The 27,609-nt window shown below is 34.8% G+C and overlaps 2 protein-coding genes across 15 annotated transcripts in view; both read right to left on the reverse strand.

The window, feature by feature from the left end:
• Window positions 1-1,623: 1,623 nt before the first annotated feature.
• LOC105053464 (uncharacterized) lies at window positions 1,624-9,952 on the reverse strand. Of its 14 annotated transcripts, XR_012134901.1 has the most exons (5): window positions 8,641-9,952; window positions 7,501-7,548; window positions 7,372-7,420; window positions 4,404-4,466; window positions 1,625-1,881 (listed from the first exon to the last, which is right to left on the reverse strand). XR_012134901.1 is itself a non-coding variant. In XM_073244627.1 (3 exons), exons 1-2 carry the CDS (start codon window positions 9,782-9,784, stop codon window positions 4,453-4,455), a joined length of 1,158 nt encoding a protein of 385 aa, XP_073100728.1. In that variant the 5' UTR covers window positions 9,785-9,952; the 3' UTR covers window positions 1,627-1,881; window positions 4,404-4,452. The 14 variants fall into 14 exon arrangements, 2 of the variants coding, with proteins under 2 accessions (XP_073100728.1, XP_073100727.1); XR_012134898.1 differs by having other exon boundaries at window positions 1,624-1,881; window positions 7,372-7,548; XR_012134899.1 differs by lacking the exon at window positions 1,625-1,881 and adding an exon at window positions 3,695-3,712 and having other exon boundaries at window positions 7,372-7,548.
• A 3,234-nt stretch (window positions 9,953-13,186) lies between these two features.
• The window catches only part of LOC105053462 (endoribonuclease Dicer homolog 3a), a 31,002-nt gene continuing 16,579 nt past the window's right edge, over window positions 13,187-27,609 (reverse strand). The window contains exons 20-25 of the mRNA XM_010934623.4: window positions 26,064-26,540; window positions 25,641-25,922; window positions 25,093-25,419; window positions 24,703-24,880; window positions 22,766-22,877; window positions 13,187-13,698 (exon numbers count right to left, since the gene is read on the reverse strand). Coding sequence (XP_010932925.1) covers window positions 13,491-13,698; window positions 22,766-22,877; window positions 24,703-24,880; window positions 25,093-25,419; window positions 25,641-25,922; window positions 26,064-26,540 — 1,584 coding nt within the window. The 3' untranslated portion in view covers window positions 13,187-13,490. The remainder of the gene's footprint in view (window positions 13,699-22,765; window positions 22,878-24,702; window positions 24,881-25,092; window positions 25,420-25,640; window positions 25,923-26,063; window positions 26,541-27,609) is intronic.

Genomic DNA, 27,609 nt, shown 5'->3' on the forward strand with positions numbered 1-27,609 from the left:
TCTCATCAAGTATCCGAAATCATCTTTCGATGGCAAGATCTCGAACGATCCAAGCCTAAAAATACTGGAGAGAATAGCGATTAGGAGTTGAATTATTCCTTGATCGTGACTAGAAGATCACCGCCCGACTAACTACTGGGCCCTAGGACAGCTCTGGTGAGTCTGCCTCCTCTCTCAGCTCTGGTGAGGCACATGCGGCTCTGGCTGTAATGGAGGCACCACCGCAGGAGGCGCCAATGATGCCGCCAAGAGAACCACCGGTTGTACTGCCAAGGGAGGTGCAAGGGCAATCCGAGTAAATTGTGATGCCGTCGACGAAGGCACTAGAACAGTCTGGATTGCTTGAACAGCAACTGTCAAATTTTGAACCTACTGAAAGAGCAGATTGAACTAATCTGCCATAACCAATGCTGGCTGGACTGACGAAGGAGTCACCGTCGTCGGTGACTGCGCTTAGCTGGCAACCTGACTCTCCACCTGATGGGAGGCGACGACGTTGGAGAGACTAGATGATACTCATTTTGATGACATGATGATGCGAAAAGTAAACCCTTCCTCTATCTGTTGCTGCTCGTTTCGACTCGATCGAAAGACAGATGCCTGATCCCTACGTAAGAAGTACTGGAGTGACCTGTAAAAAAAATCCGAGCAGAAGATTTTCACTCCTGCGAGGATCTTTCGATGCTCAAGTCAGATTTCAAGAACAAAGAGAGCAGCAATGAATTCTCTGAGAAGGATTGCTTCATTTACCTTGATTCTCGAGACTTTGGTGATTTATAAAGAATGTCGTCGAACAGCTGATCAGGCAACTATGAGATCATGCAATTTCAAAATTGCAAGATCATTCAACATGCCGTAACAAACAAGATATTTCAGCCCTCAATCGCTTCCATAAAATCAATAGAGTTGACTACACTTGAGCCCATCCACTCAAAGTAGACAGCTATAGCACGTGTTCAAAAACTGATCGACTGAGACTATAGAAGGCTGGCTGAGATAAACAATCCGTACAAAATATCAGAGATAAATAGCTCTGTTCTACATATCTCAATTCTGTACTTGGGTCAGTGACTGCGTGGATAGTCCGCTGATCAGAGATATCAATGATAACATGTCAAATCCAAGGCATTCAAGATACTACCGTAACATGTAACATCTAGTATGAGTGGCTCAATTGATGACAAGAACTGATTTTATCTTATAACAAAGGTCTATATTGTTCATAAATATAAGACTTCAAACCTGTATTTCCTGTAAAAGCCCCGTGATCAAATTGAAAAATACTTAAGCTTCAAGTTTAGCCTTCCAACCCCTGCACACTATTTTTGATCCCTCTTTTCTGGTGAAACTTCATAATTATTTATCCTCGTAGTATTTCAGATTGTAATGATATTTGACCAAAAATTATAAGAATGTTATGATAAGCAATAGGCTTTTAAAAACTATTCATTATATATATATATATATATATATATATATATATATATATATATATATATATATATATATATATATATTAAAAATTTAAAAAAAAGTACACATTCATCTGCAACAATAACTCTGTAAAACTGAAGCACTATGTGTGAGAAGTTTGTGACCATCCACCAACGTAACAGTCGAATATGCCAATTCTCAGATTGATCAGCTTTATCAGTTCAAGGCTACCACAGGCACAATAGCATGCGTATGAGTTGAGGCAAACAGATATTTAATAGCCTCTTTATACCTTATTAGATAAGTAAGCAATTCAATGACACAAAGCAACAAGAAGAGAAGATGAACAACATGAGAAAACAGACAGCAATAGGAAGCAGTCAACCTCATAGGAAATGAGTCAAGAGAATGTGATCCATGTAAATACCCGCATATGAACACATGACACTGCACGGGAACAAAAAAGGGTAACCATCACAATCAAACCAACAAAAACAAACCATACATCATAAAACAAACAGCTGCCCTGATCACAAACAACAAAGAATGTGAACTACCTACCAGAAAAGTCCATAATTTAAAAATAAATATAAAAAATCCCTTAAGTTTCTATCAAGGTTGCTTTGAAATCTGTAAATAAAATTCGCTCTCTCTAATTGGCCATTAAATTAGAGCAAAACTCTCATTGTGACAACTTGATCATCAGTAGACAAATGCACATAGAAGCAACTATCAATAACAAGATATACAGGGGATAACAGAATTCGAGGAAACCAGGTGACAACAAACTCAAGAAAATCAAACAACTTACGAAGAGCAGCTGCAGCCTAGAGACACAATAAAAGAGATGATAGCCAAGTTTTCCAATATTGGTAATGATCACCCATAAAATGGCAGCCCAATGCATAAGGCTCACATCATTGAAGGGTCTAAGAAGGGTTAGATGGATGCAGCCTTATCCCATGTGCAGAAAAGGTGTTTCCCTGTTTCAAACCCATGACATCTGGATCATAAGGGAGGCTTACAATTGTGACATGGTTCACCCTCATTGGCAATGATCATCCAAGTATACTTAAAATTAGCAATGAATAATCAACATAATTTTTGGTGGGCAGACAGCATCCCACACCTTAAGCCCTCTTATGAGATAAAGGGTAAAAGGAAAACAAGGTTTTGCATATGCAAAATATAAACAGATTGACAATCTAAAAAGACAAAGCACTCCTTTTCTTCTCCTCCCCCTAAAACAAATATCGCAATAATTAGTTAGATGCCATCATGTACTGCTTCATGCGATATAGTAAATAACATGTTAGCCAAGTATAAATAACATGTTAGCCAAGTATGAGCATGATAGAAAAGTTACATGCCCAAAGGACAGACCGAGTATTGTTAATCGTGGCAAGGTTAGAGGTGTAACATATCTGATACATCAAATCATTAATCAATACTATTAAGATTTGCTATGACCATTGTAATTTTAAGGTCAAAGGCAAAACATAAAAATGTAAATGCATTAGTACTTGAAATTTTTATAGTTGACTATTGACTCACTTGATTTATAATAACTAAAACTTGTAAGCACAAAACACCTAAATGGAAATAATAAATTTAAATATTAAAATAATAAAATCAGAAAGATAAACGAAAACTAGACAAAAGTATACGTTGAACAAGTTCAACCAAAAAGCTAACTTGATCTGAATGAGGCAACCGCATAGTTGAAGCATCAAATTCCAGAATAATGCATCTTACAATATTGTGAGCCATATTACAATATATCCTAACAATATAAATGTGATAACTACACATAACTCAACAAAATATATAATGTAGAATAGAATGTATTTTCAATAATAATATGTACAGAGTAAAAAGTATATGGATCGGCAACATATTACAATATATCCTAAGAATATAAATGTGACAACTACACGTCTAAACAAAAGATATAATGTAGAATAGAATGTATTTTCAATAATATTACATATAGAGTCAAAAGTATATGGATTGCCAACATAAATACACATTCATATATGTAAAATAGTGCATATAGAGTGTTTATGATTCATGATCACTAATCTACACTATAGACCTTGCATTGGACAAGGTATAACAACTCCAAGTCTAAGGAATACAGTTTAGCAGAAGAAACAAAAAAGAAAAAAAGAAACAACTAAAGCAAATAAGCAAGAGGAAATCCAAACCTATGATGTGTTGAAGATTAAACCTGCATGGTGAAGAAACACAATCCTTCATCTATGCCCAACACACACACCTATGAGAGACAAAGAGGACAGAATGCTTGAGTAGTGTTTCACCATTTAGAGGGGTAGGTTCTAGTGGAGAAACTAATGGACTATTTGCTTTCTAACTTGACTATTGGAGTAAGTTTAAAATTATGAGAAAGGACAAATTTGAGATGATGAAGATTGGAGATTGAGGATAGGATAGAGAATTAATTAGAATGGAGAGAGGTTTTTTGCCCCATCAATTACGATAGAGAATCAATTAATGCCGAATAGGTATTATTGGTTTGGGAATAGTATGGTGGAGAAGAAGGGGTAAAGGTTGCGGCCCCCCATCACCCTCTGGCTCCACTCAACATATCATTTGCCATGCATACCGGTCAATGCAATTGGCATAGACCATTAGGAGACAACAAGAAATATTTTTATCACTCCCTGACTCAACAACATGAGGCGGAATGTGGCAAACGGCCGCACGTCCCATAAGGTTGGGCCTTACAAGACATGTAAGGCCTGCCAAATAAATTTCTAATTTCATAATATATTTCAATAAATACTAATGAGTAGGCAGTGGCATTTAGAGCATTTCAACATTGTACCATAAAATTTAAATAATCACAGTTTGATAATTCAAAAACCATATGAACAAAATGCAGAAATTTCTCTTAACACAATTTCAGACCACTGAATAAATTTGATTCAAATCTACTCAAGCAGAACCTGCAACAAGTCCCTAATCTCTCCAGTACATTGCCCAGTCGAATTCATGCTATACCTTTGAATCTGGAAAAAGAAGGACAGAAAAAGAAAAGTGAGCTAACAGTCCAGTAAGTTACATCTACAACTGTAGTTGGATCAAGCATTTGTATGTATATAAATAAAAGAATGTTCAAATAAGTACCAAATATCATGATAAATTGTAATAGAATCTAACTTGATAAATTTTCAAGAAGGAAATCTACAACCAATATGCACATGTTTTTCACCTTTCAAAATACTGGTATAAAAACTAGTTTTAGATGCACCTTATAGAAAACGCCTTTCATAAAATTTTTAATAAAGCAATTATAATTTCTATCTTCTCTCAGTCTTAGCAACTATGGCCATGATTAGCCTCATGATAAGACCTGAAAGAGACTGCTCCTAAAAATATAATATGGTAGTGATCAACATATGCCAATGATCTGCCCCAACTAGCTAGGCCTGATAGAAACTAGCTCTAAATCATATGGTGATGATTAGTCTCATGATAAGGTCCGAAAAAGACTAACTTCTAAAAACATAAAACATGTTAATCGGCATACGCTAACGATCAACCCTAATTGACTAAGCCTGAAAAGGACTAGCCTTAAAAATATCCTCGATCAGCTAAACTAGCTAGGCCTCAAAGAAACTCATTTCTAAATACACATGGCCAATAGTTAGCCCCATCGACTCGGCCCAAATCACAGTCAAACTAGAGACTAACCACTAAATACATTCCAAAACCGATTTTCTTAGTCATATGGTGAGCATAACTCTTCCAAATGTCCATGTGCTTTCAAAATAGTATTTAACATGCCATTTCAAACATTTCCACCATGCAAACCAATCATCATGCTGATGATCATACTCAAATAATATATGACATGCTTAATCTATATTTTGAAATCAAATCTTATGCCGTGTAAATCATGCATAATCATATTGACTTTCAAAACATTTTTATAAGTAACTCTATATAACGTATAATTTCAAAAACTGCTATTCCTTCAAATTATAGATACATATTTCAAACAAGGTAAAGCATGTTGATCAAGATATAAGTTTTCAAAAATAAATTTTCTAAAAATTTACATGAATGCATGAAAAACAATAGGGTGATAGAGACACTCGCCAATCTAAGTCAACAAGATCCAATAATCTTTCTCATAAGATTATTCACGGCCTAAAATAAATATATCAAAAATATTAGGCCTTCCTTCTTAACCCTAATTACAATCCCTAAAATCCAAAAATTCCACGTGATTGTGACACCCTTTCTGGGCTCTCCATCCTAAGATTTTCCCGAATCAGGTGTGGTAGCCCTAGATATGCACATCTGTGGCTTTACCTCTAGGATTCATATATGTTAGATCCTAAGCATATCTAGATAATTCAATCCAAAAGGAAAATTTAGAATAAATTTCATAATGATTATCTCGGATGTGTGGCTTGGCCCTTGAGTCTGACACTCTAATGAGGTCAAAGGCTTTAGTAACAAAAGTGGATATTTGGTATGTGGACATTTAGGGTGCATGGGCATCCCACCAAGGTCATGAGAGAGGATTTAGGGTATGTGGGCATCCCACCAAGGCTAGAGACAGAAAAATAAAAAGAAAGAGAGATAACACATAAGGGAGAGAGTGAGTGAGAAATAGAGAGAGAATTAGGGGGAGCGAGGTCATGAAAGAGAAACAAGGGATTTTTCTCTTTAATTTAATAGAAAAATAGAGAAGAAAGAGTGAGGGGTCTCCATGGCCTTCTTCGTGAAGATGGAGAGGAAGGATGTGGTGGTGCTTTCGTGGCTGCGTCAATGAGAAATGGTTGGAGGTCCTAGCAACATGTGATGGTGGCAATCAAGAGAAAAGAAGGAGAGGGCGAAACAAGGTGTTCAACCCTAAGACAATGGAATCCATAGACAAGAGCTCGATGTTGGGTCAACTCATCATTTGCTCTTTGGCAGATGAGCTTTGGTGTCCACCATACAGACCCATACGGTGGGAGAGGAAAGAGATATTTATATCTTGTTTTGAAATAGGTACCTTGTTTCGAGACAAAGGAGTTGCTGCAAAATAAGGGTATAGAAAAGGGTGGAACACCATCTTGATGTGGATGTCTTAGTTCTATTTTGATGTAATGTGATCTTGAATGTCTTTATCTTATGACCAGTTTTATTATGTCTGGTGGAAGATGATATTATGTCATTGCATCATGGACCTTTACAAATATGAATGTTGTAATGATTTTATGGTGTTGGATGATGTTTAATAGATATGCCATTGATGTGTTTTTATTTTCCTTTTGTGTAAAGTTGGTGTAGACTATTGATCTGTGATACTTGGTAAGAAAAGGAATTGATATGTTTTAGCAGCCCATGTTGGATACATAGCACCTGCTGAAGGGGCTGCTATTTATCCACTTTTTGTAATACATTAACAAGAACAGAGATATCTTTCCTCAATGAGTTTGCTGGCCTGGGATGTGAATTTGAATTGTGTGGTTTATCAGCTGATCAATGTACCATTTGTTCATCTGCCATAATACACCACAATGGAATTTTTTTTATTTGTTTGTAAATAACCACTGCTTGTCTTTATACACATGCATGCTATGGGATAAGATCCATCCAACCACCTTATCATCCATTTAACAATCCATATTGAACTCTATCTGACCCATCTCTGGCAAGGTCCATTAAACCATTTTCATCTTGAGTTGTTCCAAAAACTCCTAAATTTGAGACATTATCCACATATTAATTATATTCTATTGGATAACTTGCATTGTAGAGTGACTTTATTCACATCTTTCCAGAGCATCTATAACATAAATGTACCACAAGCTTGAATTATATTATATTTGTATGGTCACAAATCACCCTCATCACATTGCTAATTCATATAAACAAGAAACCTTAAAATTATGGCAACTCAAAAGAATTGAATACCTTCTGAATTCAAAATCCTTGGTGCCCTTCCTAATAGATTTCATCACAACTACACAACCAAAAAATTTCAGTGGAATTATGGGATGCAATGTGTATGTGTAGTATAAAGTTAGGAAGGAAATCACCCACTTTACAGAGCCTGTTCTCTATTTATAACTGCAACAAGAATTTGTAGAACTGCCAAAGTAAGCAAAGTAGTCAATATATACCGGTTTCATCTAAAATATAGTTAGTGTATGAATATAACTAAAGCAATAAAATTTGTTCTCTCAAAAACAGTTCGCCACTCAACTGCATATTTTATTGTCTTACAAACCCAAAAGAGTGAATACTGAACTAAGGGTTTTGAAAGAAGAACATTAAACAGGCACCAATACAACATTCTTGTCTCACAATAAAAGTATTGTTTGGCAAAGTTACACCTATGTGTTCACTAGTTGTACTCCAATAGTGTCCAATTCTAGTATTTAAAAACAAGAGCATATATAGTCTTTGATATTCTCTTTTAAGTACTCTGGATAAAATTTCCTAAAAGAAATGAACCACCCTAATCATAATCATCATACTTTGTAAACCTTATTTTCCAATCATTATTGTCAAGAGAAACAAAAGAGAATGCCCTTCTTTGTTAACCCACAACTACTACCAAATTTAAAATGCATAACAAAAACTAATGAATGAATGGACGCATTCCAAAATCCAGAAGTAGCTATACTGTGTACTTAACCTAGAATTCTTACAACTAGGACTAAAGTTCATTATACCCGACTTAATCTACACAACCATCATATTAAACAATAAAAAGCTTATGCTAAGTAATCTAGAAGGAACATTATTGGAGAGTATTTTTGGTGAGAAGAGGCAATACAAGAATGTGCATGGCAAAAATTCTTAGAGATATTCTTCATTTTACGCAAAACAAGCTGGCATGAAAATCAGACCACCGTAGTTGAATTTGTAGAATCCATACCACAGTCCTTTCAAGTATGCACAAAGAAGAGAGGATAACAACTGCATTTATGCTGATTCAATTTATTAAGTCATCTCAAGCAATCATAAACACTTTCCAGTGAAGAAAGCGGACAACGTAATAGAAATACTGAAGAATATAATAACTATTCAAGAATAACAAAAATAGCAGCAGCAGAAGAATAAAAAACAACTTGATGTAAGATAACGACTTGAAGCTTCCAGATATTGAAGAACCCAATTCACTCATGTCACCAAGAAGATGGAGTCATCACCAAAAACATAGTCAGAAAAGCGTACTCGGGTACATCCAAACAGGTGAAGGAATATCTGCAGAATAAAATTGGTTATGAAATAAAGGGGACTGGCAGTCCATTGTAGAGACCACTCCATCCAGGGGCAACACAACCCAAGTATCACAGCTAGGCCCTGTGCAGTAGATGCAGTTGGCATTCCCTCCCCACCTACTCGGGTTGGAGCACGACGCCGTGCTCTTTCCCCTAATGTCCACAAACAGAGCCCAATCACCCAAGGTATCCACTCGTGTCCACACCATTTTCGACCCATCCAGCCGATAAACTCGGATAGTCGACAAGAGCATCTGCTCTTTCACAGCGGAAAAGTGAACCATGAGGAGCTGACCATCACATTCAACCAGCTGTGGAGGTGCAAATATCCAAAATTGGAGGCCTCCATCTGCCCACGGCACCACCAATTGCCTCATACTGAAATATGGAGAGAAGTTGATGACAAACAGCCTATCATCCGTAAGAAAAGCGAACGCCTGCCCATTGAAGGTGATTATCTGGCGGATGGGTGTACCTTGCAATTCCAGAGTGTGTTTAGACCAGTGGACATCCCCAGCCCGCCAGCGAAGGACGAAGTGGGAGCTACACAGGAGGAGATTGGAGTCGGGAGAGGACAGGGGAGCCGTCAGGGCTGCGCAGCTGAAGGAGGCGAGTTCGTCGCTGGTGAGCAGGGGAGGGAAGAACTCATCGCCGGTAAAAGGGTTGGCGAGGAAAGGGCGACTGCCGCCAAAGATGAGGTAGCCGTAGGAGTAGCCGAGGAAGGGGTGAGAGAGGGCTCTGCGGGAGACGATAGAGCGATATGAGGCGGAGGGGTCGGTGGGGGTGAGGAGATCGCATCGGTGGGGACGGCGAAGGCGGCACCGGGGAACTCCGGAAGGGAGGGGGGTGCCAACGGGGCGAAGGAGGAGAGGGGGGCGGAAGGGTAGGAGGGTGGAGAAGGTGGGCAGGGAGATGGCGCGCCAGGTGCGGCAGACGGCGGAGAAGACGAAGACGTCGCGAAGGGAATGCAGACGATCGAAGATGAGGAGGAGGAGGGCATCGTTGAGCGCCACCCAGTCCTGAGGGGCGGGGTGGTCGTCGTCGGCGCCGCCGCTAGGGCTATCGCCGGACCGCCTCCGCTTTCCTCTAATACCCATGGCTTTTGTTTGCGAGAGCCTTGAAGTTGAAGGGGATACCGGCGGTGGCTTCCATCAGGAAGGATTTTGTAGAAACCACGGTGTATGGTGCGCGCTCTCTCTCTCTCTCTTGTTTTGGAACCGGCTACGTTACATAGCACTGGTGACCTCTTTCACCTTTGGGCCAGCCATGGGATAGGAGGGAATATCAAAGAAATTATACAAGATATATTAATTTATTTCGGATTAAATTGATGCAAAAGACGATCCTTACACCAACATAATTAAAATATATATTATTATTCTTTCATCATTATGTATATCATATAATTCCTTCATGTATTGCAATTTGTAGAATAGAGTAAAATATAACATAGTATAATATAATATAATATGATATAATACAGTATTGCAATATTGTATAATATAGAGTAATGCAATATATTATAGTATAATATAATAAAATATAATATAGTATTGTTTGATTATAATAGTAAGTATTTAATATATTTTGAAATATATTGCAAATTTCTAATATTGTAAGAGATATGTTGAATATAACACATAAACATGATTTAAATATAATAAATAGCATACCAAAATGGTGATGAAATTCTATTTCTAGTTTGTGCATGATATAAGTGCAATTTTATTAGTGTTTAATAGAAAACTTGGCTATCCCGTGGCAAGAATGAGAACTATACATTACGATACATATAGTTTATTAGTTTATAGTATCATATGAAAAGCTCAACAGCACAAAATAATATTAAAATATAATATTAGGATATCTTGGTAAGTAGCTAAATATGATACCATAACTTAAGTTATATTATTGTAATAGTGGTTACATCATGTCTTTATAATTCAATTGGCATTCAGCAAGCGCTATATGTTTTCATAGAAACAAAGCAAATGATAGTCATGTGACTCTTACTGAACTGTGCGGGTGCAGGCCGAAGGGATAGGAGTTGGCCATAATACAATAAGCATGCTAAATAATTGAAACATGGCCATGATTAAATATGATATATGGGTATGAGTCATAAGCTGAACGACATAATGATTGGACTTGCAGCTACATTACATGTAAAATCATAGGAGCGAACTATCAAAATTCTTAAGAATCGTGACTGTTTGGCAGTTATAAAGATCAATGATTGTATTCAATTAGTTTTACTTTGTAAAAGACTCTTCAACAATCAATAATATGCATTTTATCTTATCTTATTCTACTGTAATTTTTACCTTCGGAGTACGAAAAAACATAACTGTCACTGTCATAGCCAACACCAACCCCTTATCCACCTCTTTCAAAGAGTGATGTGATGATGACAAAAGTCTTTAAAAATCAATACACCAAAACCTACACTACTCTCTATTCTTTCTTTAATCACTTTCTAGCTAATTCGATATTGGTGGCATGCACTGTGCATATCTATTTGCCGTGCCACCACTCTTCATCACCACACCTAGATGAAACTCCATTAGCTGGGCTACAATATATCCAGATGGATGGAAAGAGAACCAACAAGCTTTCGATATACCTGGTGGAATATTATGTAGTCATCGTCACCCTAATACTAGTGGGATATTATATAGTCATCATCATATTAGTTCTGATGGAATCAATATGTAGTCATCGTCATAATGGTTCCTGTAGGAATACTGTATAGCTGTCATCATGCCACTAAGGAAAAAGGTGAAAGTTTCAATTGCAAGACAACTAGACAATTTGTTCTTCCATATTAAGGAGCCTTTGTATTCTCAAACAGGGCTGTCTGGAGTTCCATCTTCAACCTTGCAAAGAGTTGAAAACTTCGATGACTATGCAGATTCTATCCCTCTGAAGAAGCTTTTCCAAGAAAGTCCCTCCCCCTAGGAGAAGACTAATTCTCAACACCTAGTTCTCTTCAAGATGTGGTTATGCAGATCAAATTCAATATGATGAGAGTCAGAGTGACCTCTTGAAAGTTGTTACAAATCAAATGGCCACATGATTGAGATCAATCATAGAGTAGAACAAGGCTAACTCATCTTCAATTGTGAAATATGTCGATCAACTTGTTTCAGTGCTTATTGGTGAATTCCAAGCATCAAAGCTCACTCTGATGTATGGTATAGTGAACGAGGCCAATTATGTTTCATCCCATCAGCCCTAGAAATATAGGAATGTCACATTATTGTAGAGGCCTAGTTTTCGAAAACTTTCAACATATGATAAAGGCAAGCTCTAGCCCTCACCGTGTGCCCTCTTGGTAAATTCAGAGTCATAAAGTGGACAGGAGCATTCATTAGCCCCTTGACCAGCTTCTTGTTTTGCTTTTGTTTGTGGTTCAGCAAACCAGAAGATATTTTTGTTAGTCTTCCATTTTATTTTAGCAAAATAATTTTTCTTCATCGACCAAATGAATCAATAAGCATAAAGTATGAGTGCCTTAAAAATTAATGCGGTTCCCCAGCTGGAATTTTGGTCGACTCCACGGTCAAAAGGGAGTCCGACATCAAGGTCTAACAGTTCTACATTCTTTCATTTTCGAATTCTTCATTGCTTTATTTCCCTAATCTATAAGAGCCCAGAAAGATTGTTCCTGGTTCAAATTGGAGGCGAATTGAACATTCTTTTCTGAAAGGACTCGTCCACCATTTCTCTCAAAAAACTTTTACATTCTTGAATGACGAAAACGTTAATGTGTGATTATCTAAAGGCTTGTTTGGAAATCATTGTTGATTCTGTATTTTTCTTTGCTTACCAATTAGTGAAATACCAAATACACTGACGTTGAAGCAAGCATTTACAAAGAATTTCTGCTATTTTTTATATTTATTCTTTCTATTTTGAAAGCAATAATCTTTTCCAACGAAAGGTCTAAAATTTAAAAATAACTATAGACTAAAAAAAAAAAAAAGAGCCTCCTCACACATGTCTAATCTAGTTCAATTTTCTTCGTAAATTTTTGAAAACAGAAGCAGCATCTAATAGGCCCCATGTAATATTAGCGAACCAGAAATGTAATACAAACCAAATAACTTTGTATCGTGCAAAATTACTAAATTTCTGTCATCTATTTAGTACAGCCATCGTGAGCTTCCCGGACCTTTCTTTTTGGTTCGGAAACGCCAATGTCCCTTGTTTTCTTAAACCTCCAAATTTTTCTAACAAAATAATTTTCCTCCTCAACCAAATAAACTCTTCTCAACGATCTAAGCATGCTGCATTTTTAACAATATTAGCAAGCTAACTGGAGTTTGGATGCAAAGAAATTGTTTAAAGAGGAAGATATTTTATTCTAACACCATGCATTAAAAAAACCGAATATTTATATAGAAAGATACATTCATATATTACTGGAGGTAATGAAGGCTGCTGTATTTATAACCATGGGAAATGCATTAGATTACAATAATAAATGGCAATCACAATAGGCGCTGAATGTTAAGGAGCATGAATTAAGATATCCGACGATCTGTCCAATCCAAAGAACACACCCACATACCAAATAAAGCCTCCATTATCTCCAGTTCTACAAATACACTTTGGAGAAGGGGCTACCTGAAGAAGCCATCTTCTTGAAAAAGGCTAATGAGGAAAATAAACACCAAATAGTAATTAATACAATAAATGGATGATTCACATCCCATAGATACAGCAGAGAGATAGATGTAAAAAGAAATTATCCCTCCACTCAAATTTCTTGCACAAGCATAGATACTACTGGGTAGCCTTTTACACCTCCTGAATACGACACCTGCCCCGTTTTTCAAGCTCATAAAGCATGGCTAGTGCCACGGAGTCTTGTGAACTCTTCTTATCAGCTCGTTGCTCTCCAGTGAGTGTGATGACTGCTGAATTGGGTACATGCAGCGTAATGGTCGATCTAAAGCTGTGGAACCCAGTTCTTCCTTCAGCATTGCGAGCCAATGCAACCTTGCCACTGTTACAAGAATAAGATTGATTAAAAAGAAAAATGCACCAACTTTACTAAAATTCACTTGCCTATGAACCCGAGTCATTTATTTTGTGCATCCTACCAGCAGATCTGATAACAAGGTTTTGTTTAGTGAATCCAGCTGAATGGGCATCATAAACATGGTCCAATCAGATGAGAAACAATCGACCAATGCAATCCTGCCACTGTCGGTAAATCTGAAACGCTCTCAACTCTCCAGAGTCAATTACCCACAAAAGAAAGTCAACTACCAACGAAATCTTTAATCTACCTAACATGTTAAGACTGCTTGGCCTTCTCGATACCTACTAAATCAGTTGCATCAACATCCTCCAAAAATGTAAAAGGGCATCAAGCACAGCAGCTGTACGACATGGTGCATAATACTAAACCTTGTTTCTGATTTCTATTGCCAGCTGGAATCAAGTTCTCAAGACTTGCAATTTTCTTGACAGAGAGAGAATATATAGGTTGGTTGATTACAGCAAATGACGTCATCTAATAGAATGCATCAAACACAAGGAATTCCCTATTAAAATTTTGAAATGGGAACTAAATAGATGGCTGACACCCAATAGACATAGCAAACGCTACATTAAATCAGATAGCCTAGTGTTGACCCAAGGATTGATTTTAATGATAACAAAACATTGAGCGCAAATGGTACTAATTGTGTACATCAAAAATGGTTGTAGGATTTCTTAGGTGTTCACAAAAATACATCAAGTCAAAGAAGAAATCCTCTCAAAGAAATCAAGCCAAAAGAGTTTTTTAGATGAATTACACAAGTTTGGAAGATCACATTATGAAGAAAATAAAGCAGAAGTGTGCTCACAAAGATACATCAAATCAAGACAAAGAAGCCAAACCAAAAAAGCTTTCAAGATAAATTACAAAAGTTTGGGATGGCACACTACGAAGAAAGTCAAATTGGAAGTCATAAGTTGATGGCACAATGAGCTTACAAGTTTAGAGAAGCATGGAGAAAACTAGAGGCAATCTCAATGTTGGAGAACTTTTTGAAGTATTTTTGAAGCATTGAGACCAAGAAATACAAGTTTGGGATACCAAATTTTGATGAGAATGAAGTTGAAAGTTATGAATTGACCCTAAGTTTCATGAGCCATCTTTGGCATGCTTAGAAGAATTTGGTACGTCTTTGAGCCGATTAAGACAGAATTTGAGCCGATCAAGTCTCAGACAGTCGGAATAGACAGAACGCAGAAAAATTTGCATCTATTCCTAAACCATCTCAAAATTTCACTCAGCCGACTCAGCACCTCTGGTTTGTCAACTCAAAATTTAGGTGAGCCAACTTAAACATTTTGACGACATAACGGCTAGTTTTTCTGATTGTTTCTATTGAAAGAAAAGGCTCAAAAAAAATTAATTCATTAATGAGATCCCATCTATTTAAATAGATGAGAAACAAGTACATAAGGAAAGAAGTACAAACTTAAAAAGCAAGTGCACATCATATTTAGAGATATACTAAATTTAGAGACATATTAAATATGTCCTTCCTATATAAGAATTTATTAAATAAGCATAATTTTAATACTCTCCCTCAAGCTGGAGCTTATATATCAAACATGCCCAGCTTATTACACATAAAGTTGAAAATACCAAAAGATAGAGACTTAGTCAAAACATCAGCTAACTGCTCGGATGATGAAGTGAATGGTGTTATGATGGTCTTGTTCATCACAGCATCTCTTTGAGGGTGTCCCAAATTTGTTTAGCCATCTTCAGGAACATGACATAACACAACAGTCACTAACTAGCTAGTCATCATAGATAGGATTTTTGAAATTTGAAAGATCTTTAGTCAGGTGCCGCACCTTTCATTGGGCACCAATAAATAATTTGAGCGATTGGGCCCATAAAAGATAGTTAGTGCCATTAAAGTTCACTATAGTTGCCATCAGATTCCTTATTGTAATGTCAAAACTAGAAGTCAAAAGCATCGAGAGTTGTTTGTTATCATTATTTGAGAATGCCATAGCAACCAGGTAGGAGAACAGAAACAACGAGATAGCCGGACAATGAAAGAGGAAATGAAGGATACCTTTACATGACAATCAGAAAAATCACAGGCATGTACCACTTTTTCTTGATTAGTAGATAGCCAGAAAGATAATCAAAAGACTTTTGCATGGCATAAGAAAGGAATCTATGTTGATTTGTCTAAGAACAGATTGCTCCTCCGGATGCACAGAAGATCCCTCAGCTAATCTTGCAGAATCACAAACAGATTTCAGCAGACAGCATGCAGAAGTATTAATTAGACCTCCAAGATAGCAAAGGGTGGCAATGACGATGGTTTAAAAGATTTTGAGAAGGAAAGAGACAGCTAGGATTTTGAGAAGTTGGAACCCTAGTGCGGGTAGGGCTTGAAAGAGTAGAGGAGGCGGCGGCTAGGGCTTTGAAGGTTGCTAGCGAAGAGAAAGGGCTGAGATGTGGAAAGATTGTCGGCAAAGAGGAGGGGCTGTGACCTGAAAGAAGAGGGGCTACGAAGAAGAAGAAAAAGGACCAAGGAGCTGCTGTAGCTAGGGTTGGAGGCTAATTGGAGGAAGGTGGAGAGCTACTACGGCTAGGGTTGGACGCGGGAGGGACAGCAGCGTGCTTTGATACCATGTTGAAAGGAAAGTCTCAAATGGAATTTAATTCATTAATGAGATCCCATCTTTCTAAATAGATAAAAAATAAGTACATAAAGAAATACATATTTGTAAAGCAAGTACACACCATGTTTAGAGATATACTAAATTTAGAGACATACTGGACTTATTAAATAAGCATAATTCTAACAGTTTCTAATGGATAAAATTTATGTCTAACAACTATTTTGGCTTCCACAATGGCTAGTACATTTGCAAGAGCCAATTTTAAGACTATTTAAGACTTGGAATGCAATTAGAAAGCAAAAAAAAAAAAGATGAGAAAAGAGAAAAACTTCAGTTCTCATTGAGTGTATTAAATATCCTTAAGAAAGAAAGATAGAGAGAAATTAAAAGCTTTAATTGTGTGGACAATTAATTGAAAAATCCTTCAAGTATCCATTCGAGCCTCTCTCATCCATTCAAGAAGGAAGTCAAGTCTACAAAGACCATCAATCAATGACTTCTTTAAGCTTCAACGAGTTTCATTTTCTTGAGCTTTGGCTCATTTTTTCTGTACTCAATTGTTTTATTATTTTCTTTACAAGTTTCTTTGAAGCAAGAAACTTGAGATTGAGGCTTGCCCAAGTCTAGAATTGGACGGTGTAGGATTTTGATTGATGAGCCTAAAAAATCAATTAGATTCATTGTAAACCTATGAAAACAAATGGTATAAGATTTTGGTTGGTGAGCCCAGAAAAATCAACTGAATTTGATTGTGAGCCTGGCAAACAATCATACTGTAATCAAAAGGATTATAGTGGAACTCCCTAAAAAGACTTGGAGAGCAGACATAGGTGCTAGATTTGGCACCAAATCACTATAAATTTATGATTTTGTATTGCCTGTGCTTGCTCTTATCTTGTGCACTATTCTATTACTTATCTTACTGCACATATATATTTTTATTCTCACAATACACAATTAAGTTTTGATTAGTTTCATTTAAGAATTATTTTTGTTTATGATTATGTATCAGTATTTATTTTTATTTTTCTGCTGCATATTTAATTTTACCTTAGCATAGCATAAACACTCTTGAAATTATTTTTTGGCATTAGTTCTTCAAATAATTTTTTAAGAAACTCAATTCATCCTCCCTTTTGGATAGCCACATCTAGGAAACAAGTGATATCAAAATAGATACTCAGCCCACTAGATCTAACTATCAAGAGTTAAAAATCAGTAGCAGCCCCAATTGGTACATCATTGGTTGAGGGACCAATCAATCAATAGACTTCCATTTTTCAATGGCACAAATTACACATATTAGAAGGCACGAATGAAAATATTCATTCAAGCATAAAATTATAACATGTGAAATATCATAGTAAATGATCCTTACCCACTATTTTGATTGATGGCATTGTTTTTTTCAAACTCGAAAAAATAAGAAAATGACCCAACTGAATGTAAAGACAATGAATATTCTTTATTGCTCATTAAATATAAATGAATTTAATAAAATATCTTCTTGTATTTCAGCTAAAGAAATGTGGGATCAACTAGAAGCTACTTATCATGAAGTAAATCAAGTAAAAAAACAAGCTCCAAAGAAGAAAAGGAAGAAGTCCCTAACTTATGACTCATAGCTCATGAGAATAAGATGAAAAAGAAAAAGAAGCAAGAAAGGAGAAAAAAATCTACAACTAAGGAAGAGCTAAACAAAGAAAAGAAGAAATAAAAGAAAAGAATATTGGCAAAGGGGGAGCAAAACAAGAAAGAGAAAAAGTAGAAAGAAGTACAAAAGATAAACAATTTATGCTTCATGGCACAAGAAAATGAGGTAATGCCTGAAAATCCCATTAATTTTACTTTTGATGAATTACAAGAAGTATTCTATAAGTTGGTATATGATTTAAAAAAATTAGAAAAGAAAAATAAAAAGCTTAAAAGATCAAATCAAATCCTAACCGATGAAAAAGAAAAATTTCAGAAAGAAAAAAAAACTCTCAAGGAAAGAACTTATTTGGTAGATGAAAATGCCAATCTAAAGAAAAAAATTGAAAAATTAAAACTCATTGTTCATAAGTTCACTTTAAGTTCTCAAAAGCTTCAAATAATTTTGAAAAATCAAAGAGTAGTTTTTGATAAAATTGGTTTAGGATTCAATTCTTGGAAAAAACAAAAATTTTTGAAGAATATGTCTGGGAAAGCTTCTTTTGAAAATTCTTCAATAACTTGTTTTAAATGCCATCAAATAGGATATAAAGCTTTTGAATATCATTCAAAAAAGATTGAAAATGTTATTGTTAAGCAAGTTGGAGTTCCAAAAGGAACCATGCTTACTAATCCCAAAGAACCCAAGAAAGTTTGGATACCAAAATTAAAAAAATAAATGTTTTGTAGATGTAACTAGCATCCCATGCATCAAAAAGGATATAACATTTGATCGACGGATGCTTAGAATGTATGATGAAAGGAATGGTTATGTTTGGTAAAGGTAAAATCATTTAAATCATTCCTTCTATACTTGTTAAAAATAATTTGCTTAAATAGATTGCTTTTGATGAATCTGCCATAATAAATATTGTATTGCCTTTGTATTTACTGAAACTCACCTCAAATTTGTTTCAATTTCATTTATGTAAAATTTTTGGAATCTTTGAAATATGAATCTCTTTGCTTTCTTAATTGCATTTTGAAAGATAAACCAAGTTAAGCTAAAATATGTTAAAAAATATTTGTTAATCTGTCTTATGGACTAAAATATGAATGAATGAAGTTCTGTATACTTAAATTATCATATGGTTACTTCTACTTGTTAATGAATTTATCCTTCTTATGTTTCAATGTTTCTTTCTAATATGATTTCAATATTCTTTTTCATATTATCAAAAAGGAGAGTAACAAATTAAGAAATATTTGTTCTAACTTCTAAGATATGTTTGCTCCAAGAAGGGAGAAAGAGATAAAAAAAAAAGAATTAAAGAGGGAGTCTTCCAAAATTCTTTTAAGATTTTTTGCACTTCTTAACCTTGATTGCGTTTAAGCCATTGAAATTTGCTAAATTTTTTTATCAGTGCTTTTATTGCAAATCAAAAGAGTAATGCAAATTCATCTTGAATCTTTTAGAGTTTATATTGATTCATTTGCTATGATTATACTTGTGTATCAATTAAATATGAAAGGAACAAAAAGAGTAAGCAATGTTTGAGTTTTAATTGTGTACCATTTATCATTAACCGTCTCTTTGATATATTATTCTGAAATCTTACTATATACTAACGATCATGTTTATCATTAATAATATCTTATGTTTAGTTCTATTTCATTTCTCTTTATTATACTTTTTGATTCTGCTTGTAATGATAAAAAGAGAGAGATGAAATATGTTTGAAAAATAATAAAGAATATGATAAATAGTGATGAAAAGTAAAATCTCTTCAATGGTTTAATATGTAATTTGAATTTGAAATTTGTTTTGATACACTTTGTAAAATTTAAAAGCTTGCTATTTGTTTGACTATATATTATGATTTTGCCTTGATCAAATTTCAAATCTTATATTTGTTGTTCTCAACACCAATATGATTGATTTTGAAAAACTTGTGAAAAAAATGAACAAATAATTTTTTTCCAAAAAAATAACAGTAATGAAATAATTCTTGCTTGGTATTCTGAGATTATATAAAAGCTGAATCTTTTGAAGAAAATTTATATTTGAACTCAAAATATTTTGTTATATTTAATGCTCTAAATTTGATCTTTCATGATTGCATCAATTATCCTGAAATTTGATTGGAACAAAAATGATTTGCTTAATACATTATGTGCTATGATTTGAATGTTTTCAGCATCAAATCATTTGATCTTGAATTGCCCTAATTTAGTGAAAAAGAAAGAGTAAAAAAAAAAAAGGATAAATTTTTTGAATCCAAAGTGCTTTGTTGCTTTATATGCTTTGAATTTAATCTTTAATGATGTGCTCTCACGCATTAATATTTTGGAAAAAAAGAGAGAGGATAAGTTTTAAATCTGATCATGCATAATTATATCCTTAAACTTTTGAGAATAATTATATTATAAAATCTTAAGTAAAATAAAATTGATTGTTCTGAACCATTTGATGCATTTTGAAAAAGGAGACGCTATTTATGAAAAAGAAAAGAGACGGTCTTTTGAATTTTGAATAATTTTTAATAAAAATTATCTTTTAAGCTGAAAGTGATATGATTCATTTACTTTGAAATGATTTAATATTCTAATTTTAGTTCTTCATGCCTGCATATCTCAATTCCAAAATTGATCTAAAATTTGACTGATACAATCTTGACTTTGATATTTTTGAAAATGAAGCTTTTTTGATGATGTCGAAAAGGGAGAGAAGTTTAGTAGAGTATAACTGAGTGTATGCTTGATTGAATATATATTTGTAGATAAATTGAATGAATTATTTATGGATTATATACTTTCATGAATTATGTTTTAAAGACATCTATTTGCTTACTTCATGTATTTATAAAATAATGATGCATAATTCTTAAAAACACATTATTCTTTATGGTGCATATACTCAAGATTTTGTTATCATAAAAAAGAAAAAGATTGTTGATCCAAAAATTAATTTTAATAATAATAAAATATTGAGTGCAAATGGTACTAATTGTATATTTCAAGAATAGTTGTAGGATTTCTTAGGTGCTCACAAAGATACATCAAGCCAAGGAAGAAATCCTCTGAAAGAAGCCAAGCCAAGCCAAAAGAGATTTTAAAATGAATTACATAAGTTTGGAAGACCACATTATAAAGAAAATAAAGTTAGAAGTGCCCTCACAAAGATACATCAAATCAAGAAAACATCTTATCAAAGAAGTCAAGACAAAAGAGTTTTCAAGATGAATTATATATGTTTGGGATAATACATTATAAAGAAAGTCAAGTTGAAAGTCATAAATCGATGGCATAATGAGCTTAAAAGTTTAGAGAAGCATGGAGAAGCCTAGAAGAAATAATCTCACAGTTTAAAAAGTTTTTGGAGTATTTTAAAAGTATTGAGGCCAAGATATATAAGTTTGAGATGCCAAATTTTGAACAGAATGAAGTTGGAAGTCATGAATTGACCCTAAGTTTCATGAGCCATCTTTGGCACGTTTGAAAGAATTTGGCATGCCTTTAAGCCGACCAAGATAGAATTTAAGCCGACTAAGTCTCAAACAAATAGAACAGACAAAACGCAAAAAAATTTGCATCTATTTCTGAACCATCTCAAAATTTCACTTAGCCGACTCAACGCCTTTGGTTAGTTGACTCGAAGTTTGGATGAGCCGATTTAGACATTTTGACAACATAACAACTAGTTTTTCTGATTGTTTTTAATAGGCAAAAATTGTATCTAATGACTATTTTGACTTCCACAATGGCTAATACACTTGCTGGAGCCAATTTTAAGGCTATTTAAGACTTAGAATTTAATTGGAAAGCAAGAAAAAAAATGGAAAAAGAAAAACTTCAGTTCTCACGAGTGCATTGAATATCCTTAAAAAAGAAAAATAAAGAATTAAGAGCTTTGATTGTGTAGACAACAAACTGAAAAATCCTTCAAGCATCCATTCGAACCTCTCTCATCTATTCAAGAAGGAAATCAAGTCTACAAAGACCATCAATTGACGACTTCTTCGAGCTTCAACGAGTTCCATTTTCTTAAGCTTTGACTTATTTCTTCTGTACTCAATTATTTTATTATTTTCTTTACAAGTTTCTTTTGGAGAAAAAAGTTAGGGTTGAGGCTTGTTCAAGTCCAGAATTGGATAATGTAGGGTTTTGATTGATGAGCCCGAAAAATCAACTAAGTTGATTATGAAATCATGAAAACAATTGGTGTAAGGTTTTAGTTGATGAGCCTAAAAAAATCAACTGGATTTGATGGTGAGCCCAACAAAACAATCACACTGTAATCAAGAGGATTATAGTGAAACTCCCAAATAGGGAGACTTGAAGAATGCACATAGGTGCTGGATTTCGCATCGAATCACTATAAATTTATGGTATTTGTATTGCTTGTGCTTGCACTTGTCTTGTGCCCTGTTCGATTACTTATCTTGCTACATATATTTATTTCATTCTCACATTGCATAGTTAAGTTTAGGTTAGTTTTATTTAAAAATTATTTATATTTGTGATTGTGTCTGCATTTACTTTTATCTTTCTGCTGCATATTTAATGTCACCTTAGCACAGCATAAACACGCTTGAAATTATTTTTGGGCACTAGTTCTTCAAATATTTTTTTAAGAAACCCAATTCACCCCCACTCTTAAATTGCCACCGCTAGAAACACCCAGATTTGATGGTATTTGCATAAATTACTTCTACAAAATGTGCATTTTGGACATTATAACTCTACTAGATCAATTTTACTTTCAAAATAACAAAATACCAAATTATACTAACCTTGGTTTCTGTTCTATTGACTCAAAGCTAGGCATTGGCCACTGCCATCTTTTGCAGAGTTCATACAGCGCAGTTCGAGGCCCTCCTTTCTGTATTTTAACTGTCAAAAGCACTGCAAAGTAAAAAGGTTGATCGAATCAGTCTCTAAGAAATACACAACTCAAACGATAAGCACCAATTGTGATTTATAGATATGCAAAATTGCTTGTATTTGTAACCTAATGCACGAGGCATTGTGCACTCAAATCCTGTCACAAGGACTACCATGGAGCTTATAAGCAAGCGATAAAAATAGAGGTATGCATTAGACTGATTTTCTTCCTTTTATAAACCAAACATTTCTATACAAAGCATAAATAATTTTTCAGGTCAAAAAATTGGACCATCTAATTGTGTATACCTTTCAGGGATGTTATTTGATAGATTTTACTAACAGGTTTACAAAAAACATTTTTATGATTATCTGTTTTACAAAAACTAACAGATTACAAAAACAGCCCCTCAATGGAATAAAACAAACTCCATATGGCCAACTTGAATGGTTTTGGTATTTACTCGATTCTTGTTGTTCACAGAAAATTAACTGCATGTGAGCAAGTCGCTGTTAAGACTACTGTCAGGCAACTACAGCAATGGAATAAGTGAGAATTAAATTGGAATAAGGTAAAGATGTACAAAAGAATATATATAATCTGTCACCAAAAGCACAAGAAGTGCAATTTATTATTTTATAGAAAGACTACAGAGAGGACCACTTTTAGTATCTTTGATCTACTTATAGAAAGAGGAAGGGACCAGTAAGGATGTTTCTAAGAGGGTTTAAGCATGATAGTGGAAATCTGCCCCATAAGATTGTCAGATAATATCAGAATGGTAATCAGTTTCCATGAAGTATGTTGTATGACAATCTTTTACTGTATGGACAAAAACTGGTCTCTAAGGATCATATATGAACATAACATAAGCGCATTAGCGCTCACAATGCTAAGATAGCTAAGTGGTAAATCTAAGATCATGAAATCAAATGTAAGCGCCAATATGGTTATGATTGTTTGAGATGACAATGACATGTTTCCAGAAAGAGAAAGCTCAGGCGAAGTTTCCAGCTCAGGAGCATTTGGCCCCAAGTAGGAACTAATGGCAAAACAGGACCCAGAATACTAGCTCCATCTTAATGACACATGCATATCTTAACTACTTTGTAGCTACTTATAGCCAACTCCAACAATCATTTAACAAAATTCTTATTTCCATTTTCATTTCATTATAGCCAGACATATATAAACTTTATATTATATATATCTTGGTACATTACTAAATCAAAAGAAGTGACCTTGTTTCATTACATAAATGAAATGTGAGATAAATTTCCACTGATTCATCTTCAAATCAAATTATATGAAACGAGGTGGGATGGAAATGGAAGACTTAAAAATTAATTGAATTAAAATCTATGAGATTCTTGTGTAGATCTATTGAGTTATTAAATCTTTAACATGTTTAAATATGATAACAAAAAAACAAAAAAGTGAATTATCTAAGCTATTGGTAATAATGATATGTAAATATTATGATAAAATAGGTACTGACAAGAGTCTTTGTGACTTGGGTATAAGGCATGAAGTAGTTGAAGAAAACTGTAAACACAGCATAGAATGAAGAGTAAATAGTTCTTTATAACATATCATACTGTTGCATGAGGTGAATGTGATTTTTCACAATTGACATTCTGCACCTAGCAGAAAGTCAAGCATGTCTACAACCTTCAGGACTGCAAACTCATGAATGTATCAATATAAGGGATCCTTTCATTTCTAGATATTACAGAATACAGCAAACTATCATCTGATCATAACTAATGATCAATAAACTTTTTCATTCAATGAGAACTACTTGAATATCTCTTTTCTTAAAGACAATAATAGATTTAGACATACCTGGCTCTGGATCACGCATGTTCTTTGATTCAATTAACTCATTTTCCCTTGGTGGTGTGGGCATGTCCATATCCATGGTTAGAAGACAGGCATCATCGACAGATTTTATTTTATCTACAGAGTTTTCTTCAGGTTGCCTCCTTTTGGAGGGATACCGATAATGTGAAAGCCCCCTTTCCTATCATGAAAATAAATATGCAAACTTAAAAATATTAGTGGAATGCATAACAAAAGAAAAACTTGAAGGTTTATAAATGAGAAATATTAGAGGTCTTTGTCATTTAATTTGAACTACTTATAGCATAACAGAAGAAAGATGAACCAAGATAGAGGTAGGCAAGTAAAGAAACTTGAAGAAGCAAGCAAGCAATGACAAGTAGATTAACAAACCTCGAGGTCCTTCAATAACAGCACAGCCGCTTGTCCTTTGGCAGCCTTTTTATTCCTTTCACATCCCCTTCGTACGAACAAAACATCCTTGAGCTGTACCTCGAGTATTGCAACTACTGTGTCTCCCTTATTTTCACATTTTGTATTCAAAAAGTAGCCATGGTGGCTACAGAGTTCACTTAATTCTCGTAAGGGAGGCAGCTCAAGGTTATCAGGTGTAACAATAGGAGAAAGTAATGGTTCAAAAATTTTCCATACTTTATTTAGATCAAGTTTTGTATCAATTAATATTGCTCCTGCAATACTTTCTACAATATCTCCAAGAACCTGCAGCAAAAAAGAGTGAATGTTACTAATAGAGAGCAGACCATCAAATAATTTAATAGCTATAACTAATGCAAACTTTAGTGACAAATCAACTCATAGAAGAATTATAATGAATGCATTTTACTTTCTTATCCCATATAAAAATATAAATTCAACATATTAATGCATGGCGTAACCTAATTTTATCCAGAAAAGTACGTCATGCAATTGCATTAACTTACCTTTGGCCCTTTCAAAGAACCAGCTGACGAAACCAAATACTTGTCCTCGGAGGAGTTCTCAAGTCTTTTAACATATTCTGTTATTTGCTCTAAAAGCAATCCAGAACCATGTTGGAGATGCTGCTGAAGCTTCTGCTTGATTGCTACTTGAGCAAAATTATCATTATTAACTGAAGCTGATCGCAGGTCAGTTAATTCCCCTGGATCAATATCTTTGTAGCATTTAAAGAGATGCCACGTAATGAGCAGGTCCAATACTGAGTCACCCAAAAATTCAAGCCGCTGGAGAAGATGGAGTGGGGGGGGTGGGGGGGCCGAGTTGTGAAAGTCATAACTGATGTCTTATGATAGGATAATAAAAGATAAATGGAAAGCATATCATTGACTTGAAAAAAAAGAGAAAATGATTTGCAGTTTCAGTACCTGGTAGCAGTAGCAAGCTCCTAATTCTTGCTGAGATGCATGTGTAATAGCCTCCAGTAAAAGACCTCTAATGGTAAATTTGTAGCCAAGTTTTGATTCCAGTATTTCAATCTCATCAATTCTAGGATGATAGCTATACATTGATGCAGTCCTCATGATATCCTCAACCAATTCCAGATCAAGTTCAGCATCAATTCCTAGCCATTTCAGTACTGCAAGTGCAGCATTAAGTCCTCCACCTACATAGTATGCTCCTATCAAAGCCTCAACACAATCAGCTATTGTTTTAGAACAGATCCACCGGTGTCCTTTGTCACAAGCCTTCCCAATCACAATATATTTATCTTCAGTCTCATAAATAATTTTCTTTGGCACTTCAGAATTTTCCAGTCTGCATTTACAAGGGGCAGGATGTGACGTAAGCTGTCCAGGGGCAACCCAGCGACGGGGATCAAATGCAGCATCACGTATGTAACCCTGTGTAAAATCAATTCATTAAGGATAGACACAAGGTAAAATTCTATACTATGAAACTAGACTGCCTGTACTACTTTTTTTGGAAAAATTAGCAAATCTAAAATATGATCAATTTACCGTAATTATTATTGACCTAATACTTTAGTTGAGACTGGATCAAAACAAAGCTTGTGAGTATTGTTAATATTACACTCTCAATGATCTTTTTTTCAGAAAAGAAATGGTTATTTGATCAAGCTGGCAGCTATGCTGCAGTTACTAATTTTTTGACTTTCTGAACTATAGATCTACCAGATAACACTCTTGTAATCAATATTATGTTTTATGCATTTATGCATGCAGCAAGGATCCTCATCTCTTGTTGTCAGTCATACACTCATACTATTTATTAGCACCTTGAGTGCTCCAAAAGAAGATATATTCATGGTAAGTTGAAAAATGACTTTATAGATGTCAATTGAACAAGTATATGAAATAAAAGGTCAAATTTATTTTATGTTTATCAGGGTGGTTTAATTACATGGAAGATGATGCAGAGACGGTGTATATCAAGAATGGGTGGCAGATACTATACTAGATGGGACCTCATGTGCTAAAAACACTCGATCATAAGCAAGCTTTAGGCCAAGTAACTCTTGAAACTAAATTGAAACAACAAAACCCACTAAGGTGGGTTGTTGCGTCATAATGAAACATGATGCACCACTAATTCCAATTTCAGAATCAGGCATGCTTACTCGCTCACTCTTGAAGCTAATTGAAGCAACAAAACCCATTAAGGTGGGTCATTGCATCATACTGGAGCATGATGCACCATTAATTCCAATCTCAGAATCAATCACACAATGCACATGCACACACACTAATGGATCAGAATTACGCATATTATAAGTCTAGTGGAGCAGTCGTTCCTGAAATATTCAACCATACATATAAATAATGTACTGAAGTTATACTTGAGAAAAGCAATTTCATAAATTTAGCCTGAATACTAATCCATGCTTCATCAATCATAAAATCAACATTTCCTTTCCTCTTTTCATTTTGCCTCCTTGTCTAGAGCAAAGAT

Source organism: Elaeis guineensis, chromosome 10 (assembly GCF_000442705.2).
Source record: "Elaeis guineensis isolate ETL-2024a chromosome 10, EG11, whole genome shotgun sequence".
NCBI classification, from domain to species: Eukaryota; Viridiplantae; Streptophyta; class Magnoliopsida; order Arecales; family Arecaceae; genus Elaeis; species Elaeis guineensis.